Source organism: Podarcis tiliguerta (genome assembly GCF_965153285.1).
Source record: "Podarcis tiliguerta genome assembly, chromosome: 1".
Lineage (NCBI taxonomy): Eukaryota > Metazoa > Chordata > Lepidosauria > Squamata > Lacertidae > Podarcis > Podarcis tiliguerta.
In genome coordinates this window covers 8,060,690-8,083,791 of record NC_139534.1, presented here as the reverse complement: position 1 = coordinate 8,083,791, position 23,102 = coordinate 8,060,690, and the positions used below count along the sequence as shown (strand labels likewise).

The 23,102-nt window shown below is 43.7% G+C and overlaps 1 protein-coding gene and 1 long non-coding RNA gene across 3 annotated transcripts in view; one reads left to right on the top strand and one right to left on the bottom strand.

Moving 5' to 3' along the window:
- PARD3B (par-3 family cell polarity regulator beta) overlaps positions 1 to 23,102 on the top strand; it is a 588,896-nt gene that overhangs the window by 388,817 nt on the left and 176,977 nt on the right. For both annotated transcript variants that reach the window (XM_083400643.1, XM_083400642.1), the window contains one exon: positions 12,277 to 12,387. In XM_083400643.1, the coding sequence (XP_083256769.1) occupies positions 12,277 to 12,387 (111 nt within the window). The remainder of the gene's footprint in view (positions 1 to 12,276; positions 12,388 to 23,102) is intronic.
- LOC310659675 overlaps positions 1 to 23,102 on the bottom strand; it is a 233,052-nt gene that overhangs the window by 120,751 nt on the left and 89,199 nt on the right. The gene's annotated exons all lie outside the window — the stretch shown is intronic.

Sequence of the window (23,102 nt, the reverse complement as noted above, 5' to 3'; positions counted from 1 at the left end):
TCTACTCTCAGAAATAAATAGAAAATCCTTTTGTTTCCTCTGACCAGAGGCCATTTCCCGAGTGTTATTTTAGGGCTGTTGGCATCCATCTGTCTCGAGATACAATGGAGTGCATGTCCTGGGGCGGAGTCAAATTGCTGTGTTAGCAGCATCAAAGTGACCTCTCCGAGGCACAAGCCTGGGCAGTGTGTATGGAGGTTCTGGTCTTAGAATCATAGAATCATAGAGTTGGAAGAGACCACAAGGGCCATCGAGTCCAACCCCCTGCCAAGCAGGAAACACCATCAGAGCACTCCTGACATATGGTTGTCAAGCCTCTGCTTAAAGACCTCCAAAGAAGGAGACTCCACCACACTCCTTGGCAGCAAATTCCACTGTCGAACAGCTCTTACTGTCAGGAAGTTCTTCCTAATGTTTAGGTGGAATCTTCTTTCTTGTAGTTTGGATCCATTGCTCCGTGTCCGCTTCTCTGGAGCAGCAGAAAACAACGTTTCTCCCTCCTCTATGTGACATCCTTTTATATATTTGAAGATGGCTATCATATCACCCCTTAACCTCCTCTTCTCCAGGCTAAACATGCCCAGCTCCCTTAGCCGTTCCTCATAAGGCATCATTTCCAGGCCTTTGACCAGTTTGGTTGCCCTCCTCTGGACACGTTCCAGTTTGTCAGTGTCCTTCTTGAACTGTGGTGCCCAGAACTGGACACAGTACTCCAGGTGAGGTCTGACCAGAGCAGAATACAGTGGCACTATTACTTCCCTTGATCTAGATGCTATACTCCTATTGATGCAGCCCAGACAACAAGACCCCCCTCTTGGTCTTGCTGATATGGCCCAAAGGAAATGCTCCTGCTGGTATGGTCCGAATAGAGCAGTGTGTTAGGCACAGGCAAGAGTTTCCAGAAAGAAGCGTACAAGGTGTCATCCAACCATCTTAGGGACTCCACTTAGGATTTGTATAGGGTTTCCTCCTTAGCCTTTTCTTCTCCCGAAGTTATCCCTCAAGGCAGCGGAGGTTTAGGGTCGGCGTTTTCCTTCTCCTAGATGGGCTACCTGCCCAGGCTGGCAAGCCCCATCTGCTTTAAATGCTGACGGAGCCCGACAAAGGTCGGTCCCAACAGAAACAGTAGCAGGTGTGGTTATGGGTTTGATGCTGCTCCTACACACCATTTTTGTTCCATGTAATTTGCAAGCCACTTTAGTTTTACCAAAACAAAGATCGCATCTACAGATGGCAACATTTAAGTATAAGTTTTGCTGTTGATGTTGCTGCTGTGTCGCCGTTGTCGTCGCCTTCCCCCCCTATTACTGGGTGACCTTTTGAATTAATGTTCCTTTCTCACAAAATGCTTCAAATACCATTGTGTTCTCAGTTAGCTGCTGTGACATCTACTGATATGGGAGACCTAATTAACCAAAAGAATTCCCAGTTGCTGAATTTAGCTAGCAATCTGCTTAGGACTCTGTCCAGCAGATGTTTTTTCCTGCATTAGAAATCTGGGGACTTTGTAGACCTCCCTGCTCTTTAATCCTCAAAGTAAATATCAACACATTTGAGATGTGGAAACTGGCTCTTCAGCACAGAAATGAAATGTTACCATGGCCACCGCCTTTAGGTCTTGCATGCAAGAAATCCATCGTGGGAGCAACAAAGTAGATTCACAGAACAGCAAGTTCATCTTAAGCCTGCCTCAAAATTAAAAAGGAAACAAAGAAAAGATGATGTCACTGGGATGAGTAATAATCAGCTCTTCTCATCGCCTGGGCAAGTCAGCGTAGATACAGAAATATTGTCTCTGTGTACATTAGTAAGTTGATAATAATAATATTAATAATAATAATTTTATGATTTATACCCCGCCCCTCTGGCTGGGTTTCCCCAGCCACTCTGGACGGCTTTCAGAAGATATAAAACATAATTGACAAAATAGACTGACAATCTTGTATACAATCGCACATTCCAAATTCAAATGATGGATCCAATTTTCATTTGTTACTAACTGTTTTATTAAAGTATTTCTAACCTGCTCATATCAACCGATCTCAGGCCAGGATATGGGCAGTAAAACCACAAGTCAACATATATAACCATAAAGCAATAATCACAATATAGGCACTGAGGAGAAATCAACAAGCATGTTCTTTTAAATTAAAGATGCAGCAACGGCATGACTTGACACAGGGTTGAAAACAGGGTCATTTACAAGTGAGCCTCCAAAGAGAGGCCCTTTCATTATTGGGGTGCAACAGCGGAAAAAGACCAAGCTAATCCATGCCAGTGTAATCTTTCATCCTATGGGCCTCCTGTCCTTATATCTGCCCTCCATGATCCAACAAAAGCTGGAGTGGGACAGAGGTGGCGGCTATTTCTCGTCTTAAATAAGCTTATACCTCGAATGCGTAGAATGCTATTGTTGGTGGCATTTGTCAGACTCTGGAGATAACGGAGGAGTGCGCCTTTGAGGATGAAGTCAAACCGTTGGAGAGTTACGGCACCTGCTGTTACTGTAGCAATAATAATAATAATAATAACAATAATAATAATAATTTATTATTTGTACCCCACCCATCTGGCTGGGTTTCCCCAGCCACTCTGGGTGGCTTCCACAGAGACCAAAAATGCACATAAAAAACTTCCCTGAACAGGGCTGCCTTGAGACGTCTTCTGAATGTCAGGCAGTTGTTTATTTCCTTGACATCTGATGGGAGGGCGTTCCACAGGGCGGGCGCCACTACCGAGAAGGCCTTCTGCCTGGTTCCCTGTAGCTTTGCTTCTCGCAATCAGGGAACTGCCAGAAGGCCCTCGGTGCTGGACCTCAGCGTCCAGGCAGAATGATGGGGGTGGAGACGCTCCTTCAGGTATACTGGGCCGAGGCTGTTTAGGGCTTTCCATGTAGTCCATCAGCTTCATCTGCCACTCTTCCCGGGTGGGTAGATCTTGTGTCCTACATTGTTTTTTCTCAAGTACAGTACACTGCTGGCTTTCCCGTGAGGATGACTCTTCCTTCTTCAGAATTTTTTTTTTTTTTTAATCCTGGTGGCAAGTCACATAAAAGAAAATCCCTTCCTATTTTCGTATGCGCACCTCGTCGGCACAATGCATTTAGAATATTGCCTTTTCCTTGTAGACAGAATACTAATGGCTTTATAGCTACAGCTGCCTTCGTAGTGCCTTACAAACTTCCGTCTGTGTCACCAAAACACTGTACAGGATGGCATGAGGCCACAGTGTTTGTAACTTGATATTCCTCTCTCTCTCTCTCTCTCTTTTAATGCAGTTTTGAAACAGCAATTCTGAAATATTTAACATATTAAATAGGCAGCAGATTTGTTCCTCTTTTCCGAGTCTCTTCTCTGCTCATTGAATTGGCAATTTTGGCTGCAAGGACACTGTTTGCCCCATCAGTTTCTGACAATCCTCCCATACCTGAGGAATAATACTTCTATCTCTGGGTATTTTGAGGTGTGGTGTTCTTTTCAAAGGAATCGCACAAGGAATTCTCTTAAAAAGAAGAGCTTTTGTTTCTGTTTATACTTGCTGGGAATTGTGGCCCAGTCACCACCTCTGCCTACTCAACAACTCACATCCCTTTCTAGAGTACCCTCTTCCCATCAGCATCATGTGATACTTCTGGATCCTGAGAGCCAGTGTGGTGTGGTGGTTAAGAGCAGTGGACTCGTAATCTGGTGAACCGGGTTCGATTCCCCGCTCCTCCACATGCAGCTGCTGTGTGACCTTGGGCTGGTCACACTTCTCTGAAGTCTCTCAGCCCCACTCACCTCACAGAGGGTTTGTGGTGGGGGAGGAAGGGAAAGGAGAATGTTATCCGCTTTGAGACTCCTTCGGGTAGTGATAAAGCGGGATATCAAATCCAAACTCTTCTTCTTCTTCTTCTTCTTCTTCTTCTTCTTCTTCTTCTTCGCCCTATTGGAAGTTAATTATTGGTGTTGCTTACACTTCAGGACTTGCCGATCGAAAGGTCGGCGGTTCGAATCCCCGCGGCAGGGTGCGCTCCCGTTGTTCGGTCCCAGCGCCTGCCAACCTAGCAGTTCGAAAGCACTCCCGGGTGCAAGTAGATAAATAGGGACCGCTTACTAGCGGGAAGGTAAACGGCGTTTCCGTGTGCGGCTCTGGCTCGCCAGAGCAGCGATGTCACGCTGGCCACGTGACCCAGAAGTGTCTCTGGACAGTGCTGGCCCCCAGCCTCTTGAGTGAGATGGGTGCACAACCCTAGAGTCTGTCAAGACTGGCCCATACGGGCAGGGGTACCTTTGCCTTTACCTTTACACTTCATTCATGTCTGCACAGCCATGTGATTGTGTTGATCGTTAAAAATTATCTGAGTGCATTCCCCCAAAGAGCAATTGGGAACAATGGACAGTATATGGCCCCATGGTCAAAGGCAATACAGGCAATATAGACCACAGCTGGACTTCAACACTGCTGCTCCCTTTTGGTTCCAGCCATGTTCATGCACCAGCCTGCCATTCAGAATCCTTATGCTCCTCAGATATTTTAATTTTCCATTTTACAATATTTCAACAAAAACTAAATCTAAACAAATTCAACCCCCATTTTCTTCCCCTCTGCGGTTCCTTATCTTACTGCATAACCAATTCAAACCTATTTACAAATTTAACCTTTTTACTCCCTTTAAGTTATTTCTTACTGCTCGTGTTTATGTCAATCCTTCTAACGTTTTTTAATTCATATATTCAACAAATTTTCCCCATTCTATTAAAAAAGTCTCTCGTTTTGATCTCTTATTCTTCCATTAAGTTTTGCCATCTCTGCATATTCTATCAGTTTTAATTGCCAGTCGTCTTTCAATGGGACTGCTGCTTCTTTCCATCTTTGGGCAGCAGAAATCTAATGTTGCTCATCAGACTTCTGTCTAATGCTGTTGCTCTCAGTTCCCTTTCCTTCTGTCCTTCTAACTTGACCAGTAACAGAATGGCTGCCGGATGAAGAGACCTGTTCACCATGTCTAATAAAGGCAGTCAGTTTCTTCCACTGTTTCAGGGCTGCCTTCCACAGATGATTGACACCTTTCCACACCTGAAGCAATAGAGTGCTGTTGCACCTGAAGGACAGAACTCCATCCTATTGCCTGCAATAGTCAGACCCAGCTTACACTTATGAACTTCAACACTTGAGTGTATTCGTGATCTCTGAATCATACCAACTGTAGCAGTGTACCATATTTTTTGAAGGCGTCCTCTGCTTCCAGTAAACCAGGCATGGCCAAACTTGGACCTCCAGCTGTTTGGGGACTACAGTTCCCATCATCCCTGACCACTGGTCCTGTTAGCTAGGGATGATGGGAGTTGTAGTCCCAAAACAGTTGGAGGGCCAAGTTTGGTCATGCCTGCGGTACACTTAGTAACATGAATCACGGAAAGAGGGAAGGAGACTGGGGATAAGATAATACTATGGGCTGAAGTCATACCTGTTCATACTTGGAGCAGTTCAATTGAAATCAGTGAGATTGAGGTGGTCATGATTACCAATGTCATTGGATCAAACCCTTTGAATTCTTGTGAAGTATGAGAAAGGGGGTATGATGCATTTTCAGACGTTTGCCTACTTTTCTGCTCTGGTGTAAAGCTAAATGGGAAATCTTTTTAAGGATATCGTAAAAGACAAAAACAAAAGTTTTAGAGATCCAACCTAGGGCCAAAGATTGCTTATTTAGTAGAGCAGGTGTGCTAAACAACTTCACACAGTTCTGCTGTGAAGCCAAAAAAACAGGAAAAAATAATTTCCTTCTAAATTTACTAACCACTTATTAGTTTTTTAATCACATTTGAACTTACCAGTTTCTCGCAACAACAGAAACTGTACCGCCAGGCAGCAGTGATTTTCCATATTGTTTGATTGGCGGTTATTGAAATTAAAATTGTCATTTCTAAAAATAAAGCTTTTTTCTTCTATGCAAAAGAACCAGTATCAGATTCGAAGAGACAGCAGAGGTAAATTATGTAGCTGCTGCATTCCTTTTTATTATGTAACTTGTGTTGATATATGTTATTATGTTTGCTTTCCCCCCTATCATAATATAAAAAACCCCCAGCAAGAATATATTCTTTTTTAAAAAAAAAATCTATAAATGCTAAATCAAATACTAGACCCCGGGCCTACTTAGATGAAACTCTAAGGAAATGAATGCAGGTAGAACAAAAGTATGTTATGGAACGTAGCCAGGATTTTTCGGGACTGTCTAGAAGCAATGGGGCATTCATTGAATATCTATGCTTTAGTCAAGAAAGCTATCTTCTCAGCTGCTCTTAGATTCAGACCTCTTCAGAATTGGTTTGAAGGCCATTTTACACTACGCATTCGATTATACTTGTAAAGTTGCATGATACAGTTATATTCACATTCACTTTTCTCTGTTTAGGTTTTGACATCTATTAGTTGTCTGAACCTATAAAGCTGTAGATCTACAGTATCTATGTGTAGTTTGTGATCTCCTTGTGTTCATGGAAGGGATGTATTCTGAATATTCTGCCAGAGTGCAAGCTTGATCCTTCAGAGGGGAATGTGTGTAGATCTGAAGAATCTCCCCCAAATCCTCCTCTTCTTATGAGCTCTTAAACAAACAAAAACGGAGAGCAGATATTTTCTATGTGTTGTTTTCCACTTCCATCTTGAAGAGGAGGGAGGTAGAAACCAGTGGTATTCCTGCTCTTAAGGAGGGAAGTGTTCTTCACTTCTTCCATTCTCTTTCTGTTTTCTGATCGGGTTTCTCAGCTGTTTCTTCTATCCCATTCCTTGTGTGGAACAAGCACTGCGTTTGGTAGCATATATAGAAAGCAGGGTTTCAGTTTCCCTGAACAAGAAGTCCATATCTGAAGAAAGACCGGTGAAAGGAGTAGAGCCACTGAAAACATCTGCATGGACTTGATTTGTTGTTGTTATTTAGTCGCGTCCGACTCTTCGTGACCCCATGGACCAGAGCACGCCAGGCACTCCTATCTTCCACTGCCTCCCACAGTTTGGTCAAACTCATGCTGGTAGCTTTGAGAACACTGTCCAACCATCTCGTCCTCTGTCGTCCCCTTCTCCTTGTGCCCTCCATCTTTCCCAGCATCGGGGTCTTTTCCGGTGAGTCTTCTCTTCTCATGAGGTGGCCAAAGTATTGGAGCCTCAGCTTCAGGATCTGTCCTTCCAGTGAGTACTCAGGCCTGATTTCCTTCAGAATGGATAGGTTTGATCTTCTTGCAGTCCATGGGACTCTCAAGAGTCTCCTCCAGCACCATAATTCAAAAGCATCAATTCTTTGGTGATCAGCCTTCTTTATGGCCCAGCTCTCACTTCCATACATCACTACTGGGGAAACCATCGCTTTAACTATACGGACCTTTGTTGGCAAGGTGATGTCTCTGCTTTTTAGGATGCTGTCCAGGTTTGTCATCACTTTTCTCCCAAGAAGCAGGCGTCTTTTAATTTTGTGACTGCTGTCACCATGTGCAGTAATCGTGGAGCCCAAGACTTTATAGGGGAGAGAATTGTTTTTCCATTTCTGCTAGTAAAGAGAGAAGTAGCATTTAAGACTAACCAGCTATGAAGAACCTGTGGTCCTTCATATGTCATTGGAGTACATCTCTCAGCAGCCTCATGGTCAATGGTTTCTGATTATTAAAAAAATAATGATGATTTGATTTGTTCAGGTCCCCCAGTTTCTCAGTTGTTGTATAAAAAGCAGCAGGGCCCTCAAAAACATGTTCAAGTACTTAAATGGTGGTACATTTAACAAAAAATCTGCAACTGGCTAAACATTTCAGCAAACAAAAGAAGCAGTCAGTCCCCCAGTTCATATGTATGTACTTACGTGTGTGCATGCACACACACAGATACACTCTTAGCATGGGCAATGCGAGATAGTTTGTTGCCTCAGGTGCAACAGCAAATATACATACAAATACATATTTTGGCACCCGAGGTTGACCACAAACTTGACATGAGCCAACAGTGTGACGCGGCAGCTAAAAAAGCCAATGCAATTCTGGGCTGCATCAATAGGAGTATAGCATCTAGATCAAGGGAAGTAATAGTGCCACTGTATTCTGCTCTGGTCAGACCTCACCTGGAGTACTGTGTCCAGTTCTGGGCGCCACAGTTCAAGAAGGACACTGACAAACTGGAACGTGCCCAGAGGAGGGCAACCAAAATGGTCAAAGGCCTGGAAACGATGCCTTATGAGGAACGGCTAAGGGAGCTGGGCATGGTTAGCCTGGAGAAGAGGAGGTTAAGGGGTGATATGATAGCCATGTTCAAATATATAAAAGGATGTCACATAGAGGAGGGAGAAAGGTTGTTTTCTGCTGCTCCAGAGAAGCGGACACGGAGCAATGGATCCAAACTACAAGAAAGAAGATTCCACCTAAACATTAGGAAGAACTTCCTGACAGTAAGAGCTGTTCGACAGTGGAATTTGCTGCCAAGGAGTGTGGTGGAGTCTCCTTCTTTGGAGGTCTTTAAGCAGAGGCTTGACAACCATATGTCAGGAGTGCTCTGATGGTGTTTCCTGCTTGGCAGGGCGTTGGACTCGATGGCCCTTGTGGTCTCTTCCAACTCTGTGATTCTATGAAAAAACAACAACAAATGTGCATCTCCCTCTCCCTGGCAGTAAAAATGCAACAATAATAAACTGAGCAACATTTTGCCCTTTCATGATGCTCAATGATGCACAAGGCAGCGGAGGTGACCAGAGCATAGATTACTGAATCCAGGTTATCCATGATTTGACAGAGTCATAATTGTACCCATAGTCAAAGTATGTAGAAGGCTCTCCACATCACCTAGGCTGATGCAGAAAGACTTCCAAAGGCCTACTCTTTCAGACCCCATCTGAAGCAGACTGCATTTGCACGTAATGGTGTCTGTCTTGTCCAGGCATAGGCAAACTCGGCCCTCCAGATGTTTTGAGACTACAATTCCCATCATCCCTGACCACTGGTCCTCTCAGCTAGGGATGTTGGGAGTTGTAGTCCCAAAACATCTGGAAGGCCAAGTTTGCCTATGCCTGATCTTGTCTATATATTGTAAACATTTTTTCTTTATGGTAAGACTTTTTCAGCAAACACTCGAGGGACACTCTGTGGTACTGTGTTGCCTTTTAGGGGCTAATTTTTTTGGTGTGCTATAGTCTCACTGCTTGAATTCATTAGTAACTTGAGTTCTATCAGATTGCCGTGAAACCCAAGATCTCAGTGTTGGTCACTGGAGGAATGCCAATATTGAAGAGAAAAATATAGTTCAGCCAACATGCTTGAGGCCATGGAGAGCCTACTTAATGAATAAAAGAACATTCTCTAGACAGATGGGAAACGGGATTTTTAAAATCACCTGAAGATTATGTCGATAAATATGAAATGTGCTTATTGGATACATTTTGGGGCATGTAGTTTTATGTAAAGTTATCTACAAGGGTTCAGTAGGCAGAAGGTAGCATTTAGACGGAGGGAGATGTTGTCTCACATCTATTGCATCTCGATTATAATTCCTAGTTCTATGGAAATCAAAGATAAATGCTTTCTGTTAAATAGATGGCATTAGGAATGAATGGCAAACGAAATATGAAATATTCAGCATGTATTGAGCTACACAAATAATTAATTCCTAAAATGCCTTATCATTTCATCAATGGCATTTGTTTTCCTTGCTGAATTAAATCGGTGCTATATGTTTCCAATGTTGTGATTCTTGCTTTAAGTAAAAAATAAATAAATTGTAACTTGGCAGTCTGCAGAGGAGGGCGCCCCAATGTCCTCTGGTCAGAGATATATTGGTAAAAAAAATCCTTATTCATTTGTATTTTCCATATCATTTGCATTCCCTCATTTAAAATCCTGTATTGCATGGTCAAATTTTCAAAGAAACAGTCCTACATGCAAATTTGAGTCAGAAAAAGCAGCATAATGCATATAACTAAATAAGAAGATAAAACTTTCCAACTGCAGGCATTAGTCTTGGTTATAAAAGTTGCAGTTCTAATCCATAATGCTTAGTGGGTTTTCAGCATAGGATAAACACACACACACACACACACACACACACACACATATGCGCACAATTGAAAACTATTATTTGCAGGACCTTTTATGTCACTACCATATGCAAGTTACTTGTTCGTAATGAAAAAGAGTATTGAGTTTTTGCAAAGTGGTTTCCCTAAAGTAGATTATTTTTGTTGTTCATCCAACGTAGTATCATTTAGTTTGATGCTGTCTACGCATAACCTTTATTTTAGAGGTAAAGAGAATGCAGCTTAGGCTGTGCGTGATGTGTAGGAGCTTTTATTGATGAGACCAAGATATGGTTTGGTGGTTCCTTGCGTTAGCTTGGAGCCTGCCAAAGGATTACTTACACACAAGCTGTCCCTGGGGAAAGAAGACCCTTCAGCTCCTTCGAAATTTATGCTAATAATAGTTTAGCACTGAAAACTCCATTCATTTAACATCTTGAGAAATCTCTAGCATGCATTACTCATGTGTCTTGGAAAAATTAAGCTCCAAGTGTATGGAAAATTAGTTAATTCGTACTCTGAGGAATGTTTAGTTACATATCAGCTTTATTTTAGGAGTTGTGCTCCGAGCCCCAAAACCCATCCCTCATGGAAATAAAGACACAGTGGAGATAGAATTTAGTTTAAATGTTAATGGGCAAATTTTGGCCACAACTTTATTGAATACACAAATGTGACTGATATTGACTTAGGCATTGGTATCAAAACTATATCTGGCTTCTGTCCCACCCTGTAGGAACCCTGTAAGGGTGAACAACCAGCAGGGGGATCTCTGTCAGTGTATATTGACTGGTGCTCACCCCTGGGGTTCCCGGGGGTCCTGGCATGGCCCTAGCCCCTCTCTGGGCTTCGGACAAGATCCAGACCCCTTGATTCCTTTAATGGAATACCCTACTCATTGGAGGGGCAGGTGATGGCCACACCGCCCCTCCCCACATCCCCCTAAACCAATGCCTAACCGCCAAACGTTACAAAGTTGTGACAATTGCGAAGAGGTAGGTAAAAACCAAGTGGCCACAGCCAATCTGCCACATTGGGAAAAATTCCTACCCGGCCCCAGTTCCAAAACAGGCGACCAACCAAAGTCCAAAGCAAGGCCAAACAGGACCTAATTAACGGGTGGGTGGGCGGGTGTTCCGCAGCGCAAAGCAAAAGGAGGTCCCTACGTCACGCTGCCTAATAGTTGCTCATCGAGGTCCCCCAGGGCCACCCCAATAACTCACACTTCACACATCAATTTTTGTTTAAGGTTTTTGGCATGAATTTGGCCACAACTTTATTTAAATACACACACGTGAATGGTTGCTTAGGCATTGGTTACGGCTATCTGTCCTTGCCCAGGGACAGAACTGACTTCCGGATTCCAGCGGAAGCCAGTCAGGGAGAACCATATTGGGGAGAAATGAAGCTGGACATCAGTCCCTCATCTCTCACCCTCATGCCCCCTGGTGCTTGCACGGCCCAAGTCCGATGCCAGGGACTAGGACAAAAGGGATGGCAAGCCCCTGGATTCCTCTAACAGAATTCCCTTTCAGCACCACCATTGGAGGGGTTGGCATGCACTCCTCCTCCAACCAATTTTAACCAATGCCTAACTGCCAACCTTACAAGTTGTGACGAGTTGCTACGCAGTAGGCAAAAACCAAATGGCAACAGCCAATCAGCCAAATGGACAAAATTCCTACCAGGCCCCTGCCCCAAGGCAGACGACCCCATGACAGGCATAGCAAGGTCAGAGGACAATGAACCCCCCCCCCTTTTCAGGGAGGGTGGGCAGGTGATCCGGTGCACGCAGCCCAAGAGAAGGCCCCAGGCTGCGAGCCCTGCATTTAAGACCTCTGACCCCTCCCATACTTTAGCAACGTAAGATTCTCCCCAGCAACACTCCTTGCCCAATCACAGCATGTGGCCAATTTGCCCAACAACAGTGGGGTGGCCTTTTTGGCCCCCACCGCAACACGTGCCCTCTATTATGGAGAACATGCTATACCCCCAATCTTTGCCACGATGCCAGTTGCCTAAAAGCCAGTGGCATAACTGTGGCACCACCGGCTTGGAGGGGGGCAAGCCCAGCCCACAAGCCGGTTGAGGAAGAGTTTCAGGGGCCGAGCACAACATGGACCCTCTGTTAGGAGGATCCAACTTGTAGCAGAAGCAGAAGCAAATTATACTGTACGTGGTTTTTGGTTTATGCCCACTTTTCCTCCTGTTTCTAAGCCTCCTTTAATCTCACCTCTCCTAATTAGGTTTGGCAAGAAAAAAGAGGAGAAAGGTACCAAAGGTGATCAGAAGGGAAACTCCAAGCATGGCACCCTCAGAGAAGAGGACCTGGAAAAGATGAAGGAGGAGCGGGAAAGGTGAGTTTGAGCGACAGGTATATTTTGTCCTGTGTTCACTGAAGATTCTGGGGTGCATCAATAGGAGTATAGCATCTAGATCAAGGGAAGTAATACTGCCACTGTATTCTGCTCTGGTCAGACCTCACCTGGAGTACTGTGTCCAGTTCTGGGCACCACAGTTCAAGAAGGACACTGACAAACTGGAACGTGTCCAGAGGAGGGCAGCCAAAATGGTCAAAGGCCTGGAAACGATGCCTTATGAGGAACGGCTAAGGGAGCTGGGCATGTTTAGCCTGGAGAAGAGGAGGTTAAGGGGTGATATGATAGCCATGTTCAAATATATAAAAGGATGTCACATAGAGGAGGGGGAAAGGTTGTTTTCTGCTGCTCCAGAGAAGCGGACACGGAGCAATGGATCCAAACTACAAGAAAGAAGATTCCACCTAAACATTAGGAAGAACTTCCTGACAGTAAGAGCTGTTCGACAGTGGAATTTGCTGCCAAGGAGTGTGGTGGAGTCTCCTTCGTTGGAGGTCTTTAAGCAGAGGCTTGACAACCATGTGTCAGGAGTGCTCTGATGGTGTTTCCTGCTTGGCAGGGGGTTGGACTCAATGGCCCTTGTGGTCTATTCCAACTCTATGATTCTATGATTCTATTCTATGATTCTAAGATGGGCAAGAAGCCAGAGCAGATACAACTTCCATAGCACCCCAGTCATCCTACAACCAACGTGTCACTCATTTCTCTCTTGCAGACAGCCATGTTGTTACCTCTCCTCAGTCTTTTGCCAGACTCTTGAGCCACAGCAAGCCTCACTTTGCTTCGCTACACACTGGTTTTGTTTGTTTGTTTGTTATTATATTTTTTATTGAGTTTCCATTTTATAATATTTAAACACATCCTCATTATCCACCTAACTTCTTTTGCTCTTACGAGCTTTGACTTCCCTCCCCTCCCGCCTCTTGGTTTTTAGAGTTCAACTTGATATCATAGCATTTAAGCATTCTCCAACTTAACGTTTCACTCATTCAAAATGTCACAATTTTTGAATCAATATAGAAAGGTAAGAACAATTATCATTGCAAGTCTTCTCACAAGCCTGTTAGTGTTGTTAATTGCTCATAATGGTCCTTCAAATATTGTATAAATTTCCTCCAGTCTTTTTGGAATACTTGATCGTGCTGGTCGTTTCCTTGTCAGCTTTGACATTTCCGCAAAATCCATCATCTTCATCTGCCACTCTCTTTTCATTGGTATTTCTTGTTGTTTCCATTAATAATAATAATAATGATAATAATAATAATAATAATAATAATAATAATAATAATAATAATAATAAATTTATACCCTGCCCATCTGGCTGGGTTTCCCCAGCCACTCTAGGCTAAAAGGATTCTTGCTGCAGTTGTTGCATAGATAAATAATTTTTTTCTCCCTTTGGTATCTCTTCTCCCACTGTACCCAGTGAAAATGCTTCCGGTTCTTTTTAACAAAAGTGTTTTTATACATTTTCTTTTACTCATTATGTATCATTTCCCAGTAAGCTTTTACCTCTTTACACGTCCACCACACACTACACCAGGCTTCCTCAACCTCCGCCCACCAGATGTTTTGAGACTACAATTCCCGTCATCCCTGACCACTGGTCCTGCTAGCTAGGGATCATGGGAGTTGTAGTCCCAAAACATCTGGAGGACTGAGTTTGCCTATGTGCCTGCACTAGAGTCTGTTCTGCCACAGCTGGCCTGCTTAGCTTCTGTCTCTGAAAGATAATTAATGGGTTGAGATAAGGGGTGGGTTTGTGGATTTAATTAAAGACCCCCACCCCCATCTCTTCCTTCATAATTCAAGCTGTATCTGTTTCCGCACTGAAAGAGGTGGGGGGGGGGGGGAGGGAGACAGATCCCAAGTACAGGTAAATACTTAAACTCTCCTCAGGTGTTCCTCGTCACACAATTGCATTCATGCAAGCAGGTGGAATGACCCTGCCCCCTTTGTCGCATCACTTTTTATGTGTTGTGATGGTAACATTTGCAGCAGGGAGCCAGCTGTAAACATTTAGGCTCCATGTGTGATTTAGAGCCCTGAAAAGGTAAGTTTGTGGACATCATTTGGCTTGGTGGGTCACAACTTGTGACCAGAAGGCTAATGGTTATTGTTTGTTTGTTTGTTTGTTTGTTTGTTTGTTTGTTTGTTTGTTGGGGCATCTATAAACTGCCAACTCATAAGAAAAACAATGAAAATCCTTTAAATGTCATAAAATACAAGACCACATCACCCAGCAATGAACAAAATTAATTCTGTTAATTAGTTCTGGTTGCTCAGTGCAGCAAATTGTTTCATTATAAATTTGTTTATAACATGATTTTCTACATAAAAATATGACCAAAGCTTTATAAGAACGATGAAATCTTCTAACAATATCTGACAATCACAAAATCAGCAGCCATGCCAAACAAACTGAGAAGCGAAACACTACCCCCCCAGTTTCTGTTATGGCACAACTGACAGTCTGTCTAGTAGAAATGGAACTTTTTCCTGAATATACATAAGTGGTTTTTACAAATTAATTAGTATTTGGCCGAGGTTTGCACCGGTGGTACTGAAATTTCTGCAACATATGCCTAGTACTGCTAGCCTGGGTCCTCCTTTATTTTCAACTTCTAACTCCCCGTTTGGATGCTGGCAATTTGAGAGGTATGTGTCCTTCATTTACAGGAGCCAATGTCTTTTATTAGGATCCTGGCAAGCTAAGAAGTATGTGTCCCATCTGTTAAAGGGCCAGTGTCATTTGCAAAATCGTTGGCAGACTTGAAGGAATGATCCCGTCTGTTTCTAGGGCTAATGTTCCAATTGGACGTGGAATAATTGTTGTTAACATTTCTTTTAGTGATAAATTCTCCTCTGAAATAGAATGTATTCCCTGGAGTGACAGTTAATTGGTAAGAACCTATTAAAAACAGTCAGTTCAATGCCTTTATAATTCTGGTTTATCTTCTCTAATAATTATTCACCTTTCTGACCTGGAAATGTTTGAGACTGAAATGGAGAACAGCAGGTGTGCTTAGAAGCTGATGAACCTAGATGATATTTTTAACTCACATATTTGATTCTTATCCCACAATTAACGAGAGCTGAAATATCACCTTTTTTTCCACTGGGCAATTTCATATCCTTTTAATTCTGTTGTAAGGGAGGGGGGATGCTTATCCAGTGAATTCCCAAAGGATGACTTGAGATAAGCAGGCTATTTCTGTTTTCTCTGTCATATCTACATAACCTCACTCTCAATCTCACATTGCTTAGGGCAGTGATAGCTAGCAACTGCATCACAAGTCCATTGCGTCGTGTAGGAATGCTTCGTACTAGCACATGCATGCAGTTCCACAGTTTTCCCCCGTCTAATCTGATGAGCCAAGCTACTTGAGAAATAACTATCTTCAAACCCATGGTGTCTGCGACCACCTGTACTCCGTGATTATTTTATGCTGACTGTATTTTTGGATGAATGGATGGATAAGATGAGTCATAGCTTGTTTGCATGGGACGCGGGTGGCGCTGTGGGTTAAACCACAGAGCCTAGGGCTTGCTGATCAGAAGGTCAGCGGTTCGAATCCCTGCGGCGGGGTGAGCTCCCGTTGCTCTGTCCCCGCTCCTGCCAACCTAGCAGTTTGAAAGCACGTCAAACTGCAAGTAGATAAATAGGTACCACTGCGGTGGGAAGGTAAACGGCATTTCCGTGCGCTGCTCTGGTTCGCCAGAAGCAGTTTAGTCATGCTGGCCACATGACCCGGAAGCTGTGCGCCGGCTCCCTCGGCCAATAAAGCGAGATGAGTGTCACAACCCCAGAGTCGGTCACGACTGGACCTAACGGTCAGGGGTCCCTTTACCTTTACCTAGCTTGTTTGCAGATACAAATCGCCTGTGTGATGCTTCAGTCATCAAATGACGAACACGCATTTACAGTGTGAACTGGTCTCTAGGGAAGACAAGTCTGAAGTAACTCAGGAGCCTAGTTTGGGCTGGTAAAAATAATTTATCGCTCAGCCCTTGGAAAGGTAGCAGATGATATTAACAACAAGAAAAAGGGAAAGCTTCCTTCCTTGTGACATATTACTGGGAGGGGTGGAATTGCAGGAGATTTTGAAAGATAAGCTCCAAGTTATCCAGTTGAGTGGAACTTTAGTGCTTTATGTTGTTATTGACTGCTCACCTAATGATAGCTTACATAGACAGTAAAGATGAGTTTTATAACCCTGTCCCCAGATTCACTAATCCCATAATGTATAATGTAATTCAGGCCTAAGATTTTAATGCACATATTGGCAACGGCGACTGCACAGCGAGTCGGTGCCATAGATCTTGCTGCCACTATGACTTCACTAGCTGCATACTTTGTCTTGCCTTCCAAATGGACGAAAACTTCAGGAAAGATTTACTAGAATGTAGACTCTGCACATTCCCTACTAGGAGAGAAATTAATTTATCGTAAAACGTAACAATTGGCGGGCCCGGGGCTGAAAGGAGTGTTGTATGTGGTGTGCGAAAGCCACAGGTACAAACAACTTGGCCTTGTAGGAGATTTTAATTGCTCTCCTAATTCGGTATCTGGACCATAAAGAAGGCTGATCGCCGAAGAATTGCTGCTTTTGAATTATGGTGCTGGAGGAGACTCTTGAGAGTCCCACGGACTGCAAGAAGATCAAACCTATCCATTCTTAGGGAAATCAGCCCTGAGTGCTCACTGGAAGGACAGATCCTGAAGCTGAGGCTCCAGTACTTTGGCCACCTCATGAGAAGAGAAGTCTCCCTGGGAAAGACCCTGATGTTGGGAAAGATTGAGGGCACAAGGAGAAGGGGACGACAGAGGATGAGGTGGTTGGACAGTGTTCTTGAAGCTACCATCATGAGATTGACCAAACTGCGGGAGGCAGTGGAAGACAGGAGTGCCTGGCATGCTCTGATCCATGGGGTCACGAAGAGTCGGACACGACCGAACGACTAAACAGCAACAAATTTGGTATCATTGGTAAAAGTTCGTTAGACTCCTACTGCTTACTTTCCATGCCTGGTAACATGGCAGATTTTGTTGGGGTTGGTGTTGAAGGGAAACAGGGAGAGGCCAAGCACTCTGGCCTAACTCTGTGCTGCTTTTCATAAGAAAGATTCTGATACACTGGCCTCCTTCCACCCAGTACTGAGGCCTCCGTTAACCAAGGACTGGTGGAACAGGCCAATGTAGGGTTTGGTTTGGTTTTTGTGGGTGTCACATGTTTACATATTCCAGTTCTTTTGGCTTGCTGTGGCCCATGTACAGTTTCACATGTGGCGCACGTCGGGTGCAAAAAAAAAACCCTGGGTTCCTACAATACTGCTAGGTGAAAACTGCATTTTCAATGGTGCTGTCCACTCCGGGGAGAGAAGCCTCAAAGAAGCAGCTGCTCTTTGGATGGTAGGACCAAGCCCAACCAGTCAGATAAGAATTGGCCAGTGTGGCCAGCCATTGAGACTGGAGAGATAAAGATTGCCTTGGTCTAATGCAGGCTTCCTTAACTTCGGCCCTCCAGATGTTTTGAGACTACAGTTCCCAGCATCCCTGACCACTGGTCCTGCTAGCTAGGGATCATGGGAGTTGTAGGCCAAAAACATCTGCAGGGCTGAGGCTGAGGAAGCCTGGTCTAATGCATAACACTAGGCAACTGTAAAAATACCCAACATGCTCTCTTCTTCTCCCGCCAAGTCACTCGGTTGTGTTGAGAGATGTCTGCAGAGAGAATGGGGCAACCTGTCTGATCAGCCTGACCTCATTCCTGGCTTGGTTGTCAAGAAAAAAGAGTGAAAACATCTCAGAGAAGTCAGAGGGAAAGCTTGCTGTCACACGAAGCAATTCCTTCTGTGAAGCAAATGTCTCCAACGCACAAAGTGGAGAGGATTACGCTGAAAGCGGCCATCTTGGTTCTGACTGGGCCCAACTGACGGGAACAGTTCTGTGATAAACATTTCCAGAAAATCTTCTGTTGTCACAAAGGCTGACGGGTGAGCTCTTCAAAAGAATTTTAGTTAAGGAAGCACAATGTCCTCTGTAAGTGTAGATTGGCTAGAATGGCTGTCAGGTGTCTTTTCAACAGTAAATGGGATGTTCTGACACCTGGCAGGGATGATCGCAGCCATTTAGCCCAATCAGCCAAGAATGTGCAGATGTCAAGTCTTACTGCTGGGAAAAAATCCACATAAGTCTTAGAAAAGGCCTGTGGTAAATTGCTTTTTAAATTGTTTAAATACCTGACCACCACTTATGTGTGTATTATTTAGATTTTCTTATTCACGTTTCTACAGCATGGGCGCCATGTTTTCCTATTCCTTCCTGTTTTTAAGCGTCTTTGGAGCTGTGGCCTCTTTTCATCCATAGCTCAAATGTTCAGATTTCTTCCCCTCCTCACCATCAGCACTGACTGCTTGTGCGTTGGATGTTTCTGTGGAGATGCTGGCACAGAGAGCGTAGTCCACATTGTAAACATAGCTAAACTGCACCCCTTTGAAGCTTCTGGTAAATGTTCAGTGCCTTTCATGCCTGGAAGAAGCTGCTCATCTATGAGTGGCAATAGCCGGACAAAACCAGTCAGATGACAACTGGCTAGCCATTTAGACAGGCAGGACACGGGTGGTGCTGTGGTCTAAACCACAGATCCTAGGGCTTGCCGATCAGAAGATCGGCAGTTCAAATCCCCGCGACGGGGTGAGCTCCCGTTGCTTGGTCCCAGCTCCTCCCAACCTAGCAGTTTGAAAGCACGTCAAAGTGCAAGTAGATAAATAGGTACCGCTCCAGCGGGAAGGTAAACAGCGTTTCCATGCACTGCTCTGGTTCGCCAGAAACGGCTTAGTCATGCTGGCCACATGACCCGGGAAAACTGCCTGCGGACAAACGTCGGCTCCCTCGGTCAGTAAAGCGAGATAAGCGCCACAACCCTAGAGTCATCCGTGACTGGACTTAATGATCAGGGGTCCCTTTACCTAGCCATTTAGACACGAGAATATTTGTTGGTCCAGCCAACAATGTGCTATAGCTGTAGGTGAAAGTCACCCTTGACACATCAGTGACTCAAAACTAAAGATCCGTTCTCCATAAGGAGGCCACTGCTGTTCTTCATTTTCCAGGGTTACAGTTTTCGCAGAGAGCAGATTACTAGTCCTTCGTAATCCGAGCAATTATCTCATCAGAGTGAATCTGTTTTATGGTATGCATAAAGTCATTGTGTAGCTGCTGCTTTTCAAAATTTGGCTAGACCAGCTTCAAAGGCTTAAAGTCTACCCATAAAAGGAAAACATTACTTTCAGTGTATTTTCTTTTTAATTGAGATGATTCAGTCTTAAACCACTACAGATTAAACTTTCAATATGGGGAGAGGCAGGCTTCCTTTTCTGAAATGAAAAGTGTCTCCCTCACTCATACCTAGGAGGCTACTCATGTTGCTTTTTAATATTCTTGTCTTTGAAGATCTATCTAAAGTAAACCAGATGTTTTGAGTAGCTTGTACTTTGTGATAATTGTCCTCTTCTTAAAAACTGAATTTAATATTAATATCTGCTGAAACAGAGCTGTTTTCTTGATTATTTACCTCTTTCTCCTAAGTATCCCCACTGAGATTATTATTTTCAGGAGATCCTTACATATTTCTGCTGATAAATAAATAGGGATACACACACAGAAATGGGTGTATATATGGAATAATTTATTGATTTTTTTCATAAAAGCTCATGATAGAATATAAATTGTAAATATCATCAATCATCAATCTTTATTACGGTCCAGAGACCCAACAAATCATTACAAAGCAATACACAATTCATACAGCCTACCTCCAGGTTAAACAAGCATTTTGTTCAGAATATAGGGATCATTGGTTCTTGCAACCACCGATAAAAACTTTGCCACTGCTAATGTTCTAGCATTTGTCCGGTCTTCCAATAGGAACCTGACATAGTGAGCCTCTGATTTTCCTGGGAAAGGTACCAGCAAGGGTAATATCAGTTCAGCCCTGGCTTGCTCATATTTTGCACAGTGCGACAAAATATGCTTTATGGAATCGATGTCTTGAGCACACGAGCAAAGTCTGTCCTGGTAGGGAACTCCTCTCAACCTGCCATCCAACACTGCAGAAGGAAAGACGTTTAGTCTGGCTTTGGTGAAAAGCCTTCGATAGTTTGGTACTGTCAGGTTTTTGATGTAAGATGTTAACTTGAAGACATACCCATATTGTACTCCTACTGCCAGCAGACTACAGACTGCGTGTGATCGAGATCGCAAGTCACTGTATGCATTATCCCATAATCTTTGCTTTAACATCTTTTGGGGCCATAGCCAATGCACTGCACCAGACGTTGGTCTCCTTGTCCTGTCCTATCCAGTCCCTGCCCCTGCTCCTGCTGCCTCGAAATAAGCTCCAGAAGCTTGGGGGGGGATTTTCTGGAGCGTATGGGGGGGGGGGCTTACTGGGGAAGAAAGAGAGGGAACAAAAGTCCCATTGAGCCAATGGAACTCCACTGGCACAGCCTTGCATACAGTTAAATTTTGATGCTGGTTCCTTTGTGATAGGAGCTTATTTTCTTAATAAAAACACTTGTGCTTGTGGTTTTCTCACTGGAGAAAATAAGTGTATAAGCAGAAAAGTAAGAAGTTGAATGTACATCTGGCTCTTATTTTCAGCAGCCGGCAAGGACTGAATATTTAAGCAAGTGATTCTCAGACTCAGGACTTTGCAAATGACTTCAAGTTTGTGGTTTACTTCTAGGAAGCCTTCCAACACCGTAGAATTGTTCTCCCCTGTCTTACCGGTCCTGAGCCTTGCTCATGTTAATACTCATTAAATCAATACATATGTTCTGGAAAGTGCAATTTAATATTGCAGCTCTGAGCATCCTGTACAAGCTACATTCATCCCACAGAAGAAGAAGAGAACATTTTTATTCATGTGTATGGGGAGAGAGAGAAACTGATTTACGCGGCACGGTAAGCTAAACTATGGCTTGCTGGGACCATGCAAGCATCTGGGCAAAGTTGCTTCCAGCCACTTTCATAGAATCCTAGAAGTCAGAAAGGGCCATGAGGGTCATTTCATCCAACCGCCTGCAATGCAGGAATCTTTTGCCCAACATTCTCCTGCCTAGTCGTCTTCTTTTTACTCCTGTGCCAATCTTGGCTACATTTCAGGGTTAGTGCTTAACCATAACCCTGGGTTCAGACGTTGTTGTTTAGTTGTTTAGTCGTGTCCGTCTCTTTGTGACCCCATGGACCAGAGCACGCCAGGCACTCCTGTCTTCCACTGCCTCCCACAGTTTGGTCAAACTCATGTTGGTAGCTTCGAGAACACTGTCCAACCATCTTGTCCTCTGTTGTCCCCTTCTCCTTGTGCCCTCCATCTTTCCCAACATCAGCGTCATTTCTAGGGAGTCTTCTCTTCTCATGAGGTGGCCAAAGTATTGGAGCCTCAGCTTCATGATCTGTCCTTCCAGTGAGCACTCAGGGCTGATTTCCTTCAGAATGGATAGGTTTGATCTTCTTGCAGTCCATGGGATTCTCAAGGGTCTCCTCTAGCACCATAATTCAAAAGCAGCAATTCATTGGCGAGCAGCCTTCTTTATGGTCCAGCTCTCACTTCCATACGTCACTACTGGGAAAACCATAGCTTTAACTATACGGACCTTTGTCGGCAAGGTGATGTCTCTTCTTTTTAAGATGGTGACTAGGTTTGTCATCGCCTTTCTCCCAAGAAGCAGGCATCTTTTGATTTCGTGACTGCTCTCACCATCTGCCATGATCATGGAGCCCAAGAAGGTAAAATCTCTCACTGCCTCCATTTCTTCCCCTTCTGTTTGCCAGGAGGTGATGGGCCCAGTGGCCATGATCTTCGTTTTTTTTGATGTTGAGCTTCAGACCATATTTTGCACTCTCCTCTTTCACCCTCATTAAAAGGTTCTTTAATTCCTCCTCACTTTCTGCCATCAAAGTTGTGTCATCTGCATATCTGAGGTTGTTGATATTTCTTCATGCAATCTTAATTCCAGTTTGGGATTCATCTTAACTCAATGGGGCATAGGAATAAATAAGACCAGGAAGGAGCAAAGTGGATTTGAGTTCTTCTCTATGAGCCCAAACATATACGTGGTCCCAGTAAGACACAGTTTGGATTATTGTGACCTTTGAACCAGGCCTGTATATTTGAAGGGATGCTGGAGACTTGAAAATCTATTTCTAACCTATGCAATGTTTCATCTTTTTTCTTTTCTTTTCCAAGTGATAGTGGATATCAATGTTAAGGCAGGTTGTGCCCGAAATGGATAGCAGAAATAGATTGTTATTATTATTGCTTCTAAAATAACATTATATAGTAATTGTATTGATAGATATAGAAAGATATTATACTAAAAAATCTTATTAAATTTCAAATAAAACATAGCTAATGTTATTATAACCACAATGCAATGTTAGAACGAGTGTATCTGTGTTGAATCTCCTATACTTTTTGCATCTTATTTGGTAAGAGTTAATTCAACACAGCATTTCTGTTCATTGAATATTCCTGACTTAGCAGCACCGCTAGGTTCTGTGGTTTAGACAAAATAAAGTTTTGGATGAGATCCCAGTTTTAATAGTCCCAATTTATTATAACCATTGAACCCTGATCAGATCACAGATTGGATGAGGTCCCAGTTTTTTAAATGTCCCAATTTACTGC